The following is a 17,579-nucleotide window of genomic DNA, read 5'->3' on the forward strand; positions in this document are numbered from 1 at the left end:
TGGGGCTACAAGGGAATGAATAAATTGCTGAGGCAAGTGTTCAAAGGATTTCTCCAGCCAGTGTGGTCAGTTCAGTTTTATTTTGCATGGGTACTAAAATTCTCCTTGTAACTAATAAAAACAAGTCTCAGAAATGGAAGTCTCCATTCCTGCCATGTCTGTATGTTAGGGTGTCAAGTCCAGTTCCCTTTGTTCCTTTTTTTTCTTTAATTTGTTTTTTTTAAGTATCTCATATTTCTGAAGTGGTTCCTTAACACTCCCTGGCTGCTTATTGGTTTCAGAGGAAGGGAGTATGCTGCAAGTCAGTCTCCTGGCTTCTGTTGCAAGTTCTGCCATTTCAAGCCACTGCACCTTTCTGGGCCTTAGTTTTTTATCTTTGTGAACCTGGAATGGTACTTGCCTTACAAGAGTGTTGAGGAATTTCCTACTCTTAACCAAGTACTTTTAAGATGAGAAATGCAATAGAAGTGCTGTGGAGTTTTTATTGTTGGGCAGGAGCTAGACTAGAAGGCAGCCTTGTGCCTTGATAGAGGCAGGAACGTTCATTAAGCAGCTAAAACATCAGTTGTTGTTTCTATGTTGCACAGAAAAGGGGTCCAGTGGAACATAAGGATGAAGCGGTTCATGAGGCTACTAAATAAGAATAAAAACAAGAAACCACCCGAGGCCCAGCTGCTGAAGTTAGCGGGACAGCTCTGCCAAGATTTCCAGAGTGTTTCTCCCAGCTTGCAGAAGCTAGTGCGGGCTGTGATGGGGTGCAAACACTGGATGCATTTCCTCGCCAGCATCCACATAGTCCGAGCCTGTGTGTTTGTCCATATCCACTGGGGTCAGCATGAGACAGCCTGTAGGCTCCTGGAGGTAGGAACATACTTTTGGTCACAGTGAACCTGGGGAGAGGAAGTGAGATTAGACCTCATACTTAAAACACAACTCCAAGGAGAGGATTAGATGATTTGGGGTCCTCAAGGAGTTTGGAGGAGGGTCACACAGTTCTGACATCCATGGAGAAACCATGGGGAGAAACGTTTGTTCAGAGAGAATTATTTCTCTGTAAAAGCACTGAGGACCCATGTCTGTTCCCAGCTGCACTGGTGCAATTCCTACTGGAACTGGGGCTACTCAGGTGCTGAAGCTTGGCGCACACATACATGCACTGGTGCGCCAGTACCTGAGTAGTCAGCTGTTTGCATCACTGAGCCAGAGGTGAAATGCTGCGAGGAAGCCTGGACTATCTCTGCTCTCTCAGTATCAGCCCTGCAGAGAACAGAATTGTTGTCTGAGCTCCTTTTATCAGCCTTAAAAATAAAAGGCTGACAGATGTGCAATGAGCTTTTTTCCTTCAAGGTGTCACTCTGTGTGGGTTAGAAAAGGAATAGTAGGCTACAAAAGAGCTCCAAGTTTAGGGAAGATTACAAATTCAGTTGATCCAGTCTGAATCCCTGTCTATTGGTGTCAGGGTGCTGAGGGCTCTCTTTTCTATAAGGGGCTCTGGTTAACTGTGTGGAGAGGGTGTGCTTAGCCTTGCTGTCATCATAGCATTGCAGGGTAGAAGAAAAGAAAGAGCTGGTGGCCCTTTGGCATGAGATCCACTACCACAGGGCTATGGAGAAACACCGCACTGATTCCCTGACACCAGTGCAGAAATTCCGCTGCAGGAAGAGGTACCTCCGGCACGGGGTATTTGGTGCTTCCTTCCCTGTGACAGGAGGTCATGGTGGGTGGAGGTTAAGGGGCTTCCTTACACCTTCAAATGCTCCCTTCTTGGGGGAATAAGTTTGTCTGTGAACTTGAAGCTTCAGCCTGCTTCCAGTATGATCAGTATCCAAACACCCATTGATTTTTTTTTTTTTTTATTGCTGTAGTCCTGGCATCCCAGTGATCATGAATTTTATTGCATGCAGGAATCCTCCACCAGTTTCCCTTTGTCCTGAAGGTTTGAAGAATCGAAACTATCCAGAAAAGGTGCGCAGAGAGCTGCACAGGTTTGCTGCAGAAGTGACAACAAATCCAGACAAGAAGCAGCGGGTATGGTTGCTGTGTGCTGTGTTGGCACCAGGGCTGGTACTGAAGGTTTCTTTTGTAGTCAGGGCCCCAGAAATGTTTCTATTCTAAGCTATTCTTCTCAGTCACTTGCAACTTTCACCTTTGGGGCTGAAGTTTTGCAGTCTTGATCTATGACCCCAAATGTCCCTTCTATATACACTTTTTTTAAATTCAAGGAAAATAGCTCCTGATGCTCTGAAGAACAGAGAGATTGGAAAATATCTTCTCAATTGTTAAAAACACTACTTTATCCTGATGAAGCTGTGAAATGGCTAGATGAAGTCTAGGGAAGCAGCCCTCACTGAGAAGTGCTGGAGAGAATTATTTTGATTATTGGTTTTGAGTTCACTGAGTTATCATCTGTTGAACTTGCATTTTGCTCACATGTATGTTGAACACAGAGTCTCCTCACTAAATTATTTTAAGGTTTCAGCCAGAATATACAGTGCTGTGCAGTGCATGGGCTTAATTTGGCTGGGCAGGGCCTACCTGGATAGTTCTGTATTCTGAAGTTTCTTTTTTGTCTCTTTTTTCAGAACTTACAGACCCTACAAAATTTCCAGTACAAATGTATATTAGGAGGACATTAAGGTTATCTAGGTGAATGCTCAGAAGTTAGGAAGTGAGAGTGTAAGGTTGTATGCTAAGCTAAAACTCTGTCCTCTTATGCCTGGACATTATAATATGCAGCCTTAATTATACAATCAGATTATTTATCAAATTGTTTAATATAAGGGCTAGTTTTTTCTACAACCTTAGATATGCACCAGTGTGTTAGTCAGAGTCCTAAAAGGTATTTGTTTCAATATGCAGTGAGTCTTTCTTATACACATAAGTCCACCATAGATCAATAGAATGCATCAGTTACACGTTTGTTTCATAGCTATGTCCCTTATGCCCTGAATTGCACTTGGAGTTGTACTTCCGGAAAAAATATGTAATATATGGTGTCTGAATAAATTATCAAGGTACTTGTGAGAGAGACAAGCCTGTTATATAAAGAGCCAAAATGAATAAGCCCATACAGGCTTATTGTCAGAATAAAAATAAATACAAACAAAAAAAAAAGAAAGAAACATTGCAAATTGATATGTACATATCTAACATAGGACAAATTATATTATTTAGAAAATCTGGTTGTTTAATGTGAGACTGTAATAATCACTACATGCAAGGGAGAAAAGTTAACAGTTACACACGCAATTGAACTGTGCTATTTCTGGCTTCTGATCATTTAGTAGAAAAATTCTTTGCAGTTTTTTGTGCAATGGGCAAGAATTTCAAAGGTCCGTTCTAGAGTCTCAGATTTCTTAAGGGCAGAAGGGCCTGTTATAATTGTTTAGTCTGACCTCCTGCAGGAAGCATTTCCTGCATCAAGCCCAGTAACCTTGGTTCTAGTGGTTAGTTTGCCTGCTCCATTAAAATCATGAAGGCAATTAACCATTTACTGAGTTCTGTCAGTTAAGTGTACGTCTGTTCATTGTATGGAAGGCAAAGACTCACTGGAATACCTGGGACTCCCTTCTCCAAATGGGATGCTTAAGGAGAATGTACTGTTTCTACCTTCTTCCTCTTCGTGGGCTAATTGATCAGGGGTGGCTGTGTGATCTATCCAGTTTATGAGGCTCCTTGGTGGTTTTGAAGCCCACACTGTCTGATTGCTTTTGGAAGTGGGAGGGACAAGCCTGGTTGTTTGGATATGGTTTATTCTTTTTCCCTTGCTCCTCCTGGGTTTGCAGGAGGGTTTGGCTCGGGACACAAACCTGCAACCAAATCAGGTCTATAACTGGTTTGCCAATTATCGTCGCCGTCAAAAATCCCGGTTCAGTCAGGTAGAGAGGCTTGTCAGCTCCACTCATGAGAAGGTTTCTGCCCACCAAGCAAAGCACCAGCCAGAGAGTGGATCTTCCATGCCACAGGCTGCAGGTTAGTCTCCTAGTGGATCTGGGTGGTGGTAGAGGCAGCTGAGAGGCCAGCAATAAGCAGAAAGGCACTCTTCGCTACTACTGTTTCCTTAGGACCAGCAATTCTGCACTGCTCAGTCAAAAAACCATTGGAGGACTGCTCTGGTCAAGCAGTCTCTTTCTACTAGTAGCCATCACTGTGTGGAAATAGGTACCCAGTATCAGTCACCCCCTCTCTCCTTGGAGCAGGGATCAGTGACTGCCTATGGGAGAGGTGGCCCTGCTGTTGCAACTGGTTGTTAGGGTAGACACTGTTGGGTGGGGGAACAGCAGAAGTCACAACAGTTGCCAGTGCTCAGACACTGGTGAAAATTGCAACATTCCCAGAGGCCTGGCATGTAGCTTCCCTACCATCCTGCCCTTTTCCTGCCTGGCCTGTGAAAATCCCAAAACTGCATCTGCTGTTCTGTTAAAGAATCATAGAAGAGCAGGGCTGGAAGGGCCCTCAGGAGATCCTCTACTCCAACCCTTGCTCAAGGCCAGATCGTGCTTCTTTAAACCATTCCAGTCAGGTGTCTGTCTCTTCTGCTATCCTAAGGTTGGATTGGTAGTGAGTGACACCTAGCCAATGAAGACTAAAGACTTTCAGCAGCCCAAGTAAAGGAATCTCCCTCCCCTGGTTAGTAGGTGGCTGTCCCCATGCAGCCTTTAACCCTAAGCTCAGTAAAACCCACTGAGCATTTTCATTGCCCAGGGGTATTTTCATTGCACCCTCTCGGAGTGAAAACAAAACTGTTTTTGGCTTCTCAGTTGTACTGCATTTAGGACTCCCAGGGGTGTCCCTTCACTTGCCCTGTCTAATGTCTTCCAGATGACTTCTATGCAGACATTGGTTCGGGGCGTGTAGAGCTGACCTTTGTGCCGTGTGACCCAGGCTGGGAGCAGTCAGCTGCAGATGCGGATTGTTCTGCTGTTAGGACGTATTCAACATTGCTGAATTCCAGGTGATGCATGAGAGTGTCTCATCACTGAGCAATAGATCTTTAACTTCTGTCATGGGACTGACCCTTCCCCCAAGTTGGCAGTTCCCAGGGAGGGCTGTGTGGAGAGTCTTGACTCCTTTCCTCAATGGAAATGCCCCAAGATCAGCCTCAGACAATCTGAGCAGCTGGCATAAGTTCCCCTGCCTGCCTGCCAGGGGTGGGCCTCCAGTGTTCAGCTGTGTGTCCCACTCCACAAGAGCAGCAGCATAGGCTGGGTTGCTGTAGGTACTGAACAGCTGTTTCTCCCCTTAAGAGATGTTGCTGTTGCTCTTTGTAGACCAGCATAATGCAGCCTCTCATTTGTTGCATCACTACAGCTTTCTGCAGGGCAGCCCATTACAGGAAACAAGGTCAAGCAGAACTTCTGTGACTGCTCTCAGCACTGAGGAGCCTGCAGCTTTCTGCACGGAAGTTGACCTGGAGCCTGGAACCAGCCTTAGCTCTGTCATCCTGGAGACCAGAGAGGCATCCAGTTGCAATGCCCCCAGCCCCTGGCTGGAAAACCTTGTCCCATGCTGCTATGGGCCACTCCCCTTCCAAGCAGAGGAGTTGGATGGGAGGCAGCTGATGCCAAGTGCAAGAGGAGTCTCTGGTGCAAGCAGCTGGGCCCCCCCCTGGAGCCCTGGCACAGCAGGTTAGTGGAACTGCCTGGTTCAGAGCCCCTGTGGTTTTGCAAACTTCTGCCTTTGTCTCTGACCCTCCTGCTCCCCCAGACAGCCTCTGTAGCATGGTAGCAAGGAAGGAGGGCAGCTGGGTTTATCCTAAACTCTGGAGTCCTGGGCCTGCCAGCTCGGGATCATATCTGAGAAATGTAGGCCACCAGACCTGGATTAAGGTTTATTTTTCCTCCCCAACTATCTCTTTACCTGGGATGCAACCCCTTCTGTGAGACAGTGCTTCCTCAGGCAGCTGGGTCCTGCTTGCTCTGGCAAACTCCCTTCAACTGTTTGCACTGGCCTTGATGTGTGGGTCTTTAATCCCTGCCCCCGCCCCCCTCCCAGTTCTCAACAGCTCAGTGCTGCCTATCCATGCACTCACCTCCTGGATGCATCAGTCCTTCCCCCACACACCACAGTTCCCCTTACCACTTTCCTTTCTCTTCCCTTGCTCTCCCTTCCTTCCCTGTTGTTTCTTCTTCCTGCCTTGTCTCCTACCCTTCCTGCAATTCTCCCCTTCTCAAAAGCAGTCTCAATTTGACACACCATTTAGTTCCTCTCGAGCTGAGATCAGAGGGTGGATAAAGGGGCAGGGAGAGCAGCAGCCAGGAGCACTGCAGCCAGGTGCTAGCTAATTGCCATGTCTGGTCCTGGGTGTCTGACTGTAGGACTGAACTGAGAAAGGGGCTTTGACCATGGATTATGCATCTCCTGAGAAGAAGGGGCAGGAGGAGGCTGGGCTTGCCACTTGAGTCTCATTGTCTGCAGCTCTCCTAACATGAATATTTACTTCAGCAGGTGTCAGAGCTCCCTTGAGCTGGGTCCCTCCAGGTGGCTGCATTGAGGCCAGTTCAGGAAGCGTCAGTCAGCAGGCAGAGTTAGAGGTTGGAAGCTTCATACTTAGAGAAGGACAGCTAGGGTCTCTGGAAGCCGTTCTTCCTTGCAGGTAACAGGAGCGGAGGGCACAAGGCCGGCTGAGGGGCAGCAGTGTAGATAGGTTGCTGTGCCAAGTGCATCTCTGGTCTCCAAGCAGTCCCTGCCTCTGAGTCTGCATCTTTCACCAAGAGCCTGAGTCTTGCACTGTGCTTCCCCTTTTTAAGCATTTACACTGGTGCACAGTGGATGTAAAATGCAGTCATTTCCCAGGCAAAAGTGGTTCTGCATGGTGCAGGGCAAAGTGGATCCAGGTCCAGTAAGAGAAGGCACAGACACCTGTATCTGAACAGGCTTAGCTTCTGAGCCACTTGCTCAGCTCATCTGTGGCATAGCATCGATTCTGGTGATCCTGCCTTGTATATTGACAGTTGGGGTAATGAGGCCTGTGTGAACTGTCCAAAAATAGCTTTTGGAGACATGTAGCTTTGTGACAAGCTTTTTCTACAGGGCAGACTGTCACAGGCCTCAGCGTTCTGGTTCTGCTCTTGGGTTTCTGCCCACACAAAATACTTCATAGTTGCAGAGTTTTTTCTGGTTCTTGCAAGTTCAGTTCATGGCTTGTACAAACTTTCCCTGTTGTTTTCATGATGTGCTCCAGCAGCAAATGCTGCAGAACAAGCATTGTGAAGAAGTTTTCATTTACTTAGCTGCAGGACCTGTCATATCAAATAAGTAAGTGGGGGGAAGTTTTGTTATTCCCATTTTACAGATGAGGGAGATCAGGGTGAGGGACTGGAATTAGACCTCTGCGTTTCCTAATTCCCAACTCTCTGCTTAAAAACCTCTCTTCCCCACCCCGTTGGCCTGATGCCTACAGCTATTGCTGTGCCTAGCATATCTCATGTTTTGTCTGGATCTAAAACTGCATGTTCTGGTCCCGGAATGAACATGTGCTTCTTTTTAAACTATGCCAACATATGGGGAAATCCTTGGTAAATGTCACCTTGCTGTAGTATGTGTCTTGGGTGCATACGCTTTGTCAGGAATCCACCCACCACTCCCCTGGATCGGGATTCTGGCAATGGGAGCCCTGCTGACTGCAAGGACGCAGATTTGCTGAAAGCAGTTAATTTATTCTCATCTCTGCTGCTATGCATTCATTTACTGTCCTACCCAGTTCCCTTGCGGGGGTGGGGATGGTCTTGAAATTGGCATATGGGGGAGATTTTGAAGTGGCATGGATGCTGAGGCACAGAAGTTTCTCTGGCGGTTGGGGGGCTCCTAAGTCACTAGAGCACTCTTGAAAATGTTATCCATGGAGTCTGGATACCACCAATGGTTGTCCTTAAAATGGCATGGGCAAGACTAGTAATCAGTGTACAGCAGCAAAAAGGTGGAGTCCACTGTAACTGGAGCTAAACATGGCACCAGAGGAAAAGCTCAAGCCCTTCTCTCACACACACGCGCAGGCACGCGCACACACACGTACACATGCAACAAGTCACTGTCAGAGCCTAGAAGAGAGGTCCAGTCATTTGCTCTCTTTCTCTGACCACCCTCTGCCCCTCAACTGGTCGCTGATAATTGCAGGGGCAGAGCTGCAGGCTAATCAAAGGAGCCTTAATCGGCTTCTGTCTCATTTTAAAGGTGCTTGCCCTGACAGGACTCGGGCTGAAAGCTGATTAGAACAACTCCAATTGATTTCCTGAAGGGGCTTTTTACAGTTGGAGAGAATCCAGAGGCTTAGGACTAAATCCAGCTTTGTGATCTGGGCTCGGAGCTGTGATGTGGGGGTGTGAGGAGGAAACAGGCTGTGAGTTTCCTGCTTCTCCATCTGGCCCTGCTGCCAGACAGGGGAGCTTGGGCCAGGTAGTGAAATGGCAGGCTGCGTGCCCCAAGCAGCTGCTTGTTGTTAAGGCCAGCCTTCCAGTGACTTTTTCACTCCTTTGATTAGAGCAGATGGAATTTGGCACAGCTTATGAGCCAGACAGAGCAACACTCCCTAGTGATCTGCATTTCAGACAGAAAAGCCCACTGCACCACAGGCATCATGAGAACCAGGATTTTCCAGCCAGCCTGTTGGTGCAGGGAACTACAAAAGTTAAGATGCCCATTGCAACTTGTGGATGCTCCATGGATTGCTGGGAGCCCAGCTCAAGCTGCTAGCAAGTCTCCTTCCAATGGGCCCTCTGCTTTGCGGTTGTTGAAACCAAACATCTGTGAGGGGGAGTATTGCAGGGAGCAGCACCAACTGTGCTGTTAATGCAGCAGGCAGCATCTCTGAGAGAGTCACTGTGGGAGAGGAGTGAGAGTCCTTCTCTGTCCATCTCCTCCATCCCGTCCCTCTAATTCTGTTTGGTCTGTTGCATAATATTTTATTTTAATATTTTTATCTGTCTTCATAATTTATCTGGGTTTTTTTTGGGGGGGGGGGTTGTTTTTTTTACTGCAAGTCTCCCTCAACCTCTTTTGGAGAGGGGGACATAGAAATTTAAGAAATATCCTTAGCTTAGTGCTACAACTAAGACCTGTTGTCCCTGGAGAGGACTGTTGAGGGAGCCAGACAATAGGTGTGAATGAAGGACAGGCTGAGACTTGGGGCTCCCAGCTAAAGGCCTTGAGAGACTAGAGGAGCTGCTGAGGATGTTATGGCTAGTTCCAGAAGCTTTGTGTTTTGACTCGAAGATCATTGTTTCTATGATATGCTCCAAGATAGACACAATCTTTGGTCAATGCCTGCTTGCTGAAGAAAGTCTATTAGGCTACCTTTACATGTATAGATAAAGGCACAACTGGATCTAATGTCTGATGCACACAGTTGCACCTCCTGCCATGATACATGTGCATGGAAGGAGACATGATTATGGGATCATGCATTAGATCCAATTGTGCCTTATTGCCAGTGCAGGGGGAGCCCAATCCTAGGTTGCCCCTGCATCTGCAAGGAGCAGGCACCCATGGTTGTGAGCCTGCTTTGCTGAGGGGGCTCCTGGCCGTGGGTGCTACATACAGCTGGTACCCAGAGCCCCTGCAGGGTGACAGGGCCCTAGGTCCAGACTGAGCCTCATGCACAGCTGGGACCCAGAGTCCCATTGGCTGTGGGAGCCCTGGGTCTCAGCTGTGCATGAGGCACACCTCAGACACAGACCCCTGTGTAAGCCCAGTGGTTCCACACCTGTAGCTCCCAGCCACAGGGGAGACTGCTACACATGCAAATTAAAGCTCAGTGGCAACCCATTTTGGAGGTCTACCTTTATAGCTGGTTGGACCTTTCTACTATGTGATAGCTACTTTGCGCACACAGCTGGTTTCAAGGTAATGACATAATTAACCAGTTAATTGCACAATACCTGTAATGTGCAGAGGGGGCTTTAGGTACAGAAACAAAATTGGATATCTAGGTGTCATTCCTCATCACTACTCCTGGCAGTGACAATGCTCCCACTTCAGGATCTCTTATCTTCTTTCAAACCCTGATGGTAGGGTTGGGGATGTGGCCTGGGTTTTATATAGTCCTTAGCAACATATACATAAAATCTTCTCCCTCTGCAAATACATTGTCCTGCAGGGCCCCCTCCATTCCAGCTCCTGGGAGTCTGTTGTAAACAGAGAGAGGGGCATGATTGCAGAGGAACACCCAAAGGGTACCTAGATTCTGATGTGTGCTAATGCTTTTCTTTTCCAGTTCTCCACAAACTGTGCTTGGCAAACCTCAGTGTCCCCCTGTGTCCATGCCCTGTGTGGAGGAAAGCCAGGCTTTGGAACATAGCCAGGTAAGGGAATGCACTCAACCTACAGAAGAAAAGACCACAGTACATTCATTTTGGAGTATGATCCCCCTTCAGGTGGAAATTGGAGATGTGGAAGTTTGGACTTCCTTTAAGAAAATCATGGTGGGATAGAAGTGAAACATGTCTCCTTCTAACTTTATTAGGAGGTGCTGAAAAAAATCCAGCCCTTGAAATTTTATGCTGGGAAGACCATAGGATAGGAAGGATCTTTTAAAATTGTACTGCGTTAACTGAGGGAAGCTTTTGTTTTGTCGGGGATGGAATATAGCCGTGGTCAGTAGGGGAGGTATCAATGGAACTGGCCGAGACACAAGCTCATCACTGATACCCTCATCCCCCTTTCTGAGCTCCCCCTATAGGGAGCTGTCTTCACAAGGACAGATCTCCAAGGAGTCATTTGTCCTGTTCATCTTGAAAATTTGATTTTGATGCACAACCTCAGAGATGGGGGATATTCTAGGATGATTTCTCTTTTGGTGCCAGCTGCAGCCACTGGAAATGGCCATTACAGGTGGTCCTGAATTGCTTAATATGAGGAAGCACACAGCTATGCTATTTACAAGGTTTCCGGCCAGAATCATGGTTTTGGTGCCCTGGCTGGTGCTTTCAAATATGGGAGTCTAAGACTAGTCACCTAAATCAATAGTGACGCCTAATTTAGTAGCCTGATTTTCTTGGGTGCTGTGCAGTCCCAATCCACGTTCATTTAAAAAAAAAAAAACTCAGCATGTTCGGTGCTGGATTGTCCCAATGGAAGCTTCTGGGTGCCAGATCTTTTCAAATGTTTGGCTCTTTTTCAAATGCCCACTAGCTGTTGAGCTTGTTAGCAAATCAACCTTCTTTGCATACTGACACAGGTACATTTGAAACATTTTCAAAGGGACAGCTTTTCAGATGGGCTGCCACTGTTACTTTCTTACCCATGGAGGAGCCGGGAATGATACAAATGCAGCAAAACCATCCTAACTTTAAGGCTGGATGAAGCTCTCTTATAATTGGAGCAGTTTTGTTCCCAGTTTATCCACCTGTAACAACTGGAACACAACAGCTGTTGATCTTTTGAAATGGCTTCAAATGTATGCGTGTCCATAGGGGAGCTTGCATCTCTTCCAGTCTCAGCCATTCACAAGTGTGGTATTCTCTTTAGGAGACTGCCTTTGAATATCTAAAGCTTAATTTATAATGGCTTTCTCCATTAGCATAGCTGGGAGTAATGTCTAGGGAGACGACTATAAGCAGTCCCTCCCTACTCCCTATTCAGTAGACCCTGAATCATGATTTCATATTCGGTCCTGTGAAAGGAAGTGCAAGTGTTGGGAAATTCATAGAATCATAGAAAACTAGGGTTGGAAGGGACCTCAGGAGGTCATCTAGTCCAACCCCCTGCTCAAGGCAGGACCATCCTCAACTAGATCATCCCAGCCAAGCCTTTGTCTACTCAGGTCTTAAAAACCTCCCAAGGATGGAGATTCCACCACCTCTCTGGGTAACTTGTTCCAGTGCTTCACCACCCTCCTAATGAGAGAGTTCATCCTAATATCTAACTTAAACTTCCCTTAAATTTGAGACTGTTGCTCCTTGTTCTGTCATGTGCCACCACTGAGAACAATCTAGCTCCATCCACTTTGTTTAACCACCCTTCTGGTAGCTGAAGGCTGCTGTTAAATCCCTTCTTAGTCTTCTCTTTTCCAGGCTAAATAAACCCAGTTCCCTCAGCCTCAGTCATGTCCTCCAGTTCCCTCACCATTTTCATTGCCCTCTGCTGGACTTTCTCTAATTTGTCCACATCCTTTCTGTAGTGGAGGGTTCAAAACTGGACACAGTACTCATCAGTGCCAAATAGAGGGGAAGAATCACTTCCCTCAGTCTGCTGGCAGTGCTCCTGCTAATGCAGCCCAGTATGCCATCAGCTTTCTTCACAAAAAGGGCACGCTGTTGTCTTGTAATCAGTTTATTGTCTACTGTAACCCCCAGGTCCTTTTCTGCAGAGCAGCTGCCCAGCCAGTCAGCCCCCAGCCTGTACAGATGCATGGGATTTTTCTGTCCTAAATGCATGACTTTGCACTTGTCCTTGTTTAGGAGAGCAGTCCCATGCTCTCAGTTAAATGGGAATTTAGGAGGAGTGAACTTTGTGTGGCAGATTAAAAGATTAAAATCCTAGCAATTCTCCTTTTTAATGCCCAGTGACCCTTTCTTTTCCCTGCACCTTCTCCAGTCTCAGTCTAAGCGTGTTGTTAGAGGACAATTAATAGTGCCCAGCAAAGACAGGGGAGAGAGGTCTTCTTTTACTTAACTAATTTATCAAAGCTGTATGAAACAAAGCATGCACCCCTGAAGCTGTTGCCACTGTTGCCTCTGTAGCCTGTATTTTTATCATGTACTATTTAGCTCAGAACCTCTGTGCACAGCCAGAGGTTTATGCAGGACAGTGCACAGCACATCCCCCCTGAGACTGTGCTTTATGGGTGCACACCTTCTAAGTGTGCATATACAATTTGATTCTGTTTTTCTGAGCCATTAGATTTGGATGTGACACCCATTCCCAAAGTCTTTCTTGTTGTTCCTACAATGGGATTCCCCCGCCCCTGGCCACAAGGCTCAGAGCAAGAAGTCAAATAGAGCACTGTTACAGTTAATCTTAAAAACAACACCCAAATTAAACTAATATCTTTACCATGGCAACCTATACTTTCCTATACTGATTTGAAGTAACAGCATCCCAAAGATGACAACTAGAAATCCATTGCATGGGGAGTAGTGGTGGAGAGACAATTCTGAATTGAATGATACTTAAACGCCAGGATCCCAGTGTGGCAGGGCACTTGGGGGTGCATGTCACTAAGAGGTCAGGTAGCTTGCAAAGCTGTTGGCAGGTGCAGGCCAAGGCTAACTGGGGGGTCATCTGATCCAGGGAGTGAGCAGGTATAAGTCCAGGCCCTGACTGAAGCTGGGAGTAACATTTGGGAGCCTGCTGAGAGAACACCATGTCAGCAGGATGGCTGCAGCTCCAGAAGGCCAGCTTGGAGATAACACCTAAAGCAGTCTGGAGGTGTGGGTAGGAACTAAGGGGCTGCAGGAGGTTCCCAGGTACCAGGAAGGGGTCCAGAGCCTAGGGAGAGGCTGCAAATGTGGGACCAGCAAGGGTCCAGGAACCTCAGAAGGAGGCTTAAGTGAAAGAAAACATCAATGAAGATGCCATGTGCATGCATGGGGCATGGTGCGGGGGAGGATTGGAACCAGATAATTAGTCCATAAAGCACAGGCTACATGCACCTGGTGGTCATTTGAAAGAACAATTTAGGAAGCTCTGGGGCAGCCTCCCTCATTAACAACAGCCCCCCCAAAACAAACAAACAAACAACAGCACAAAAACATGCATCAAGGTGTGGTGGGCATCTAGAAGGGGATTTGCTTAGAAAGTGAGGGCTGCAGGGACTCTGGGGGCTTCACAGCCACCCTTGGAGAGGCTTCCTGCCACACCCAGGACTCTCCTTGGACTATTGATGTATTTTTTTCTTGGCCTCAGATTTCTTGGCCCAGAGAGCACTTAGCAGCAGTTTCTATCTTCGTTATATCAGCATAATCTGCTGGAATAAACTTTTTTTAAAAAAAGAGGAAGGCCACGTTTGCTAGTTCCATTAAGGAAAGTATCTGCAGCTCTGACAGCAACAGAACCCCTTGTGAGCCTCTGAGAGCAATACTTTATAGGCCTCTGTCTCAGAAAGTGGCCTTTTTACCAGCCACAACATGAGCCAGATAAGTAGAAAGCCTTTTGGTATTAATAATGAATGAGCCCTTTCTAAGATTTCCAAAGCATGCCACTGCTCTGCAGCCAGATCTTTTCTTTTGCCTTGTTGGACTCACACTCTGATTTTGAGATGGGATTAGAAACATGATGTTCCCAGTAGCGTGGACAGGGCATGAAAAGCCTTACACTGTTCTGCATTTGTCAGAAGGGGACATCTCCAAATTTCTATAATGGTTATTCAGGTGTTCAGGAAATTGGGAAGGTATTTGGGGCTTTTACATTGATATATTTTCCACACGTCATATTAAGAGGGATAGTTTTAGTGTGCAACAGCCATGGGCCTATTCTTGCAAAATCTGACTGCTTCCTGGGAGATGCTGAGAGAGGTTCAGCTTCTTTGTACTGTGGCTTATTTTAGGAAATGTATGAATCCGATGGACATCTGTGAATGAGTCTTAAGTGCCTCCTTTATAGTCAGATTCCAGAGCTATCTTTCTTGCTGTCCACAGGCTACCTTGATGGGTGCATCACACTGTAACTGAAGGAAATAAGTTAAATGAAATGGGAAACAGGGTTAATTCACTTTGAAAATGTTTATTTCCCTTCCTGAGCTTGCTTTTTTCATCTAGGTAACCATTTCTGTTTTGAGCTAGGGGAATAATTTCAGCAGAGTCTCTTTTATTATTTTCCTGCTTTCTTGGGAATAAGTGTCATGAGCAGAGGGAAAGATAAAGCTAAGCATATTTCTCTCAGCCATGAGAGAGAGCAACACTGCACAAATGCTGCTTTCCATTTTTATGTTCTTGCTTTCTATAGATGACTTGCCCTCTCTGTACCTGGAGCAGAACCCTCCTCCTTTTGTCCCCATTGTACCTAACCCATTGTCACCCTTGGCTGCATACATGCCCCCCTTTTCTCACCTAGCCTTGCTCAGGAAGGAAACCAGGAGATCGTTCCCAATGAGTCAGAGCATCCTGACAGGCAGTGCATGATGAAACTTGTTTTTTATTATATCTTTCAGGTGCTGGAGGATCCCCTAAGCAACCCAGTGGCCAGTGACACTTTCTGGGCAGCATGCCTGCTGTTTGAATTTTCAGTTGGCAGTCGAATGTAACTTGCATGCAGACATCCTACATTTGGCCTTCTGTTCTTCAGTGGTTGCCCCTTTGTCATCAACAGGTTGTGAGATAATGGCAAAATTATTCAGGGAGAGAGGTCTTTTCTAGTAGTTGCAAAGTTTGTTTTAGCTATGGTTTTATCAAAAGTTTTATAAATAACAAAGACAAGATACCTGAGGTCCTTGAAGATCACAGGTTTTTACTAGAACAATTTGAAGATGCATAGTCCATTGCAAGTGTTTGATCACTGGTTCTATGGAAGTTACTGTGTTCAGGTTTCTCCATTTTTATAACTGGTCAAGATGGTTCTGGCCCTACCTGTTTTTGTTAATAATGGAAATAATTAAAGCCCCTCAGCTTACTGAGAGGAAAACATCAGAAATCTGCCAGGAGAGCAGAGTTGTGTGGGTTTGTCAGGGTTAGAGAACCAGGAATGAAATCAGCTTTGATAGGAAGTAGCTGCATACTAGTTTGGCAAATCTGTGGTCTTGCTTGCTGTAAATTCTGGAGCATTACACATCCTATTGTGACTCGGGCCACATACTTTGGAGTATGCCAGAATTTACAGTACCTAACAAAACTGTCATATAGGGAGAGATGGGACTGGCCAATGGGTCAGTGCCTAGCAGAAGGTGGATCTTAAATTTCCCACAAAAGTAAAAAGAATGGAGGTGGGTCTGGGTAGCTGAATCCTTTTAGCCCAGATTGAGAATCCACAGCTCCAAATAGATAAGGAGCTTATTGGGAGGGAAGGGTGTTGCAGTCCTAATGGTCACCCTTCCTCCAGTTTGCTGAAGTCTGAAATTATGGGCCTGATTCTCTGCTTCCTTCTAGCTGATCACTGGATCTACCTCTGTACAAAAGTGCATGTCACAACCCACCGCTCTGGGAAAGTAACACCCTGCAGTATTGGTTTGGTGTCATTTCACATCAACTTTGCCTTTATTTCATACAGATGAGGATGACAGCACAAGGTGAGGGGCAATGGAGAAACAGGCCCTATACATTCCCAAATGCTTTGCAAAGCAGCTTTTGGCCTGTACACTTCTGCAGAAGTATACAGCCTCTAACAGGAATCGGTAATCATGCTGCTGAGGCCTAGCACATTAATTTTAGGCAAATACGTCTCTTAGACCCAGTTTCGATGTAGCCCTTGTGTCAGCGGCTCTTGTGGGAGAAGTTAATTGCTGACAGTTCCTTTGTCCTAGAAACCTTTCTCCAGAACAGCCTTACAGCACCTGCCTGTAGTCCCTCTCTTGTACTTTTTCCTGTACATCAGATGGGGAGCTCAGGGCTAGAACATGAACATTGAGAGAAAAGGGAGGATCCCTGCCCTCGGTTTGATATCGTAGCAAGGGGGATATCATTGCACAGTCTTTTGAGAATTTTGCATAATTATTTAATTCTTGAGAGATTTTGAATTAAAAAAAGGGGTGCTACTTTCCCCAAGGCTAGCTCTGGATGGCAGGACTGGGGAGGCAGGCACTCTTGTTCATATTGGTAATTAAGTATGTTTTAAAATAAAGGTTATTAATAAACAGCTGTGTCTGAACACTTCATTTTCAACAGGCTAGAATATAAAATGAGAAGATATTAGAAATGCGTAACTCCACGTTTGTGTCTGGGGCCCAATCCATCTGGACAATGTGGGGATCTCTCTCAGGAACCCACCTCTCTAGACCTTCCTGGAGTATTAATATCTGTACTGGTATTTGCTCATTATTTTCCTTCAGCTGCCAGATCTTTTGTGTTCAGTGCATTTGTGTTTGAAAGGGGCCATATGCATATGCTATTTGGTAAATGACTGAGATTTGGATGCGTCTGAGCACACATGCAAGTGGAAGGGGAGCTGTCACTTGGTGGATGCAGGGAGAAAGCATCTTCCAAATCATTTTGGATGTGTTGTTCCTGTCCTAACAGGCTGCCTTTGTGCTGTCACATTTAACATCTAATTAGCCTCCCCACCCCCTTGTGTAAAAGGACCTCTCCGCACAGAAGGGCTGTCACAGGTCACTTGCCATTCTTAAAAATATATATATATAAATAATAAAACGCCGAGCAGAAAAGTCGGTCCCTTCAGAGAGCTAGCATTTCAAAGCAAGTCCCAGTCGTCCTCCCTTCTGCCACCTGATTGGTCAAGGATCCTGGTCTGCCTTTAGCAACAGAGACATATATATCCATCTCCTTTCTGATTGGCTGTAGTGTGCTGTCGAGCCATAGCAACAGAGGGAGATGGATCTGCCAGTCTGATGGATACTGCAGCTCCGTGTATCTTTCCAGAACAATAAGGAATAGGTGCTGGCTGCTGGCATCTAATGCGAGGCGGTAAAATGAATCGATAAGCTTCTTCTGTGAGAGGTTCTGCAATCTTCAGGAGACATTTGGGGGGGGGGGGGG

General features: G+C 46.3%; 1 protein-coding gene across 1 annotated transcript; it reads left to right on the top strand.

Annotated features, from left to right (window-relative positions):
- The first annotated feature begins 282 nt into the window (after positions 1–282).
- Positions 283–16,722, top strand: ANHX (anomalous homeobox). The gene is made up of 9 exons (XM_019506851.1): positions 283–861; positions 1,540–1,664; positions 1,905–2,028; positions 3,786–3,972; positions 4,822–4,954; positions 5,311–5,627; positions 6,448–6,595; positions 10,211–10,298; positions 15,086–16,722. Exons 1-9 carry the CDS (start codon positions 577–579, stop codon positions 15,176–15,178), a joined length of 1,500 nt encoding a protein of 499 aa, XP_019362396.1. The 5' UTR covers positions 283–576; the 3' UTR covers positions 15,179–16,722.
- The last annotated feature ends 857 nt before the right edge of the window (positions 16,723–17,579 follow it).

This window comes from Gavialis gangeticus, unplaced genomic scaffold, assembly GCF_001723915.1.
Source record: "Gavialis gangeticus isolate Ggan-Ray unplaced genomic scaffold, GavGan_comp1, whole genome shotgun sequence".
Classification (NCBI taxonomy): domain Eukaryota; kingdom Metazoa; phylum Chordata; order Crocodylia; family Gavialidae; genus Gavialis; species Gavialis gangeticus.

Bases quoted from the DNA above. Each gene is read 5' to 3' on its own strand.
- ANHX (XM_019506851.1), top strand. From the start codon at position 577: ATGTTGCACAGAAAAGGGGTCCAGTGGAACATAAGGATGAAGCGGTTC. The intron at 1,665-1,904 runs GTACCTCCGGCA...TATTGCATGCAG, and splicing joins AAATTCCGCTGCAGGAAGAG to GAATCCTCCACCAGTTTCCC. The intron at 5,628-6,447 runs GTTAGTGGAACT...TTACTTCAGCAG, and splicing joins CTGGAGCCCTGGCACAGCAG to GTGTCAGAGCTCCCTTGAGC.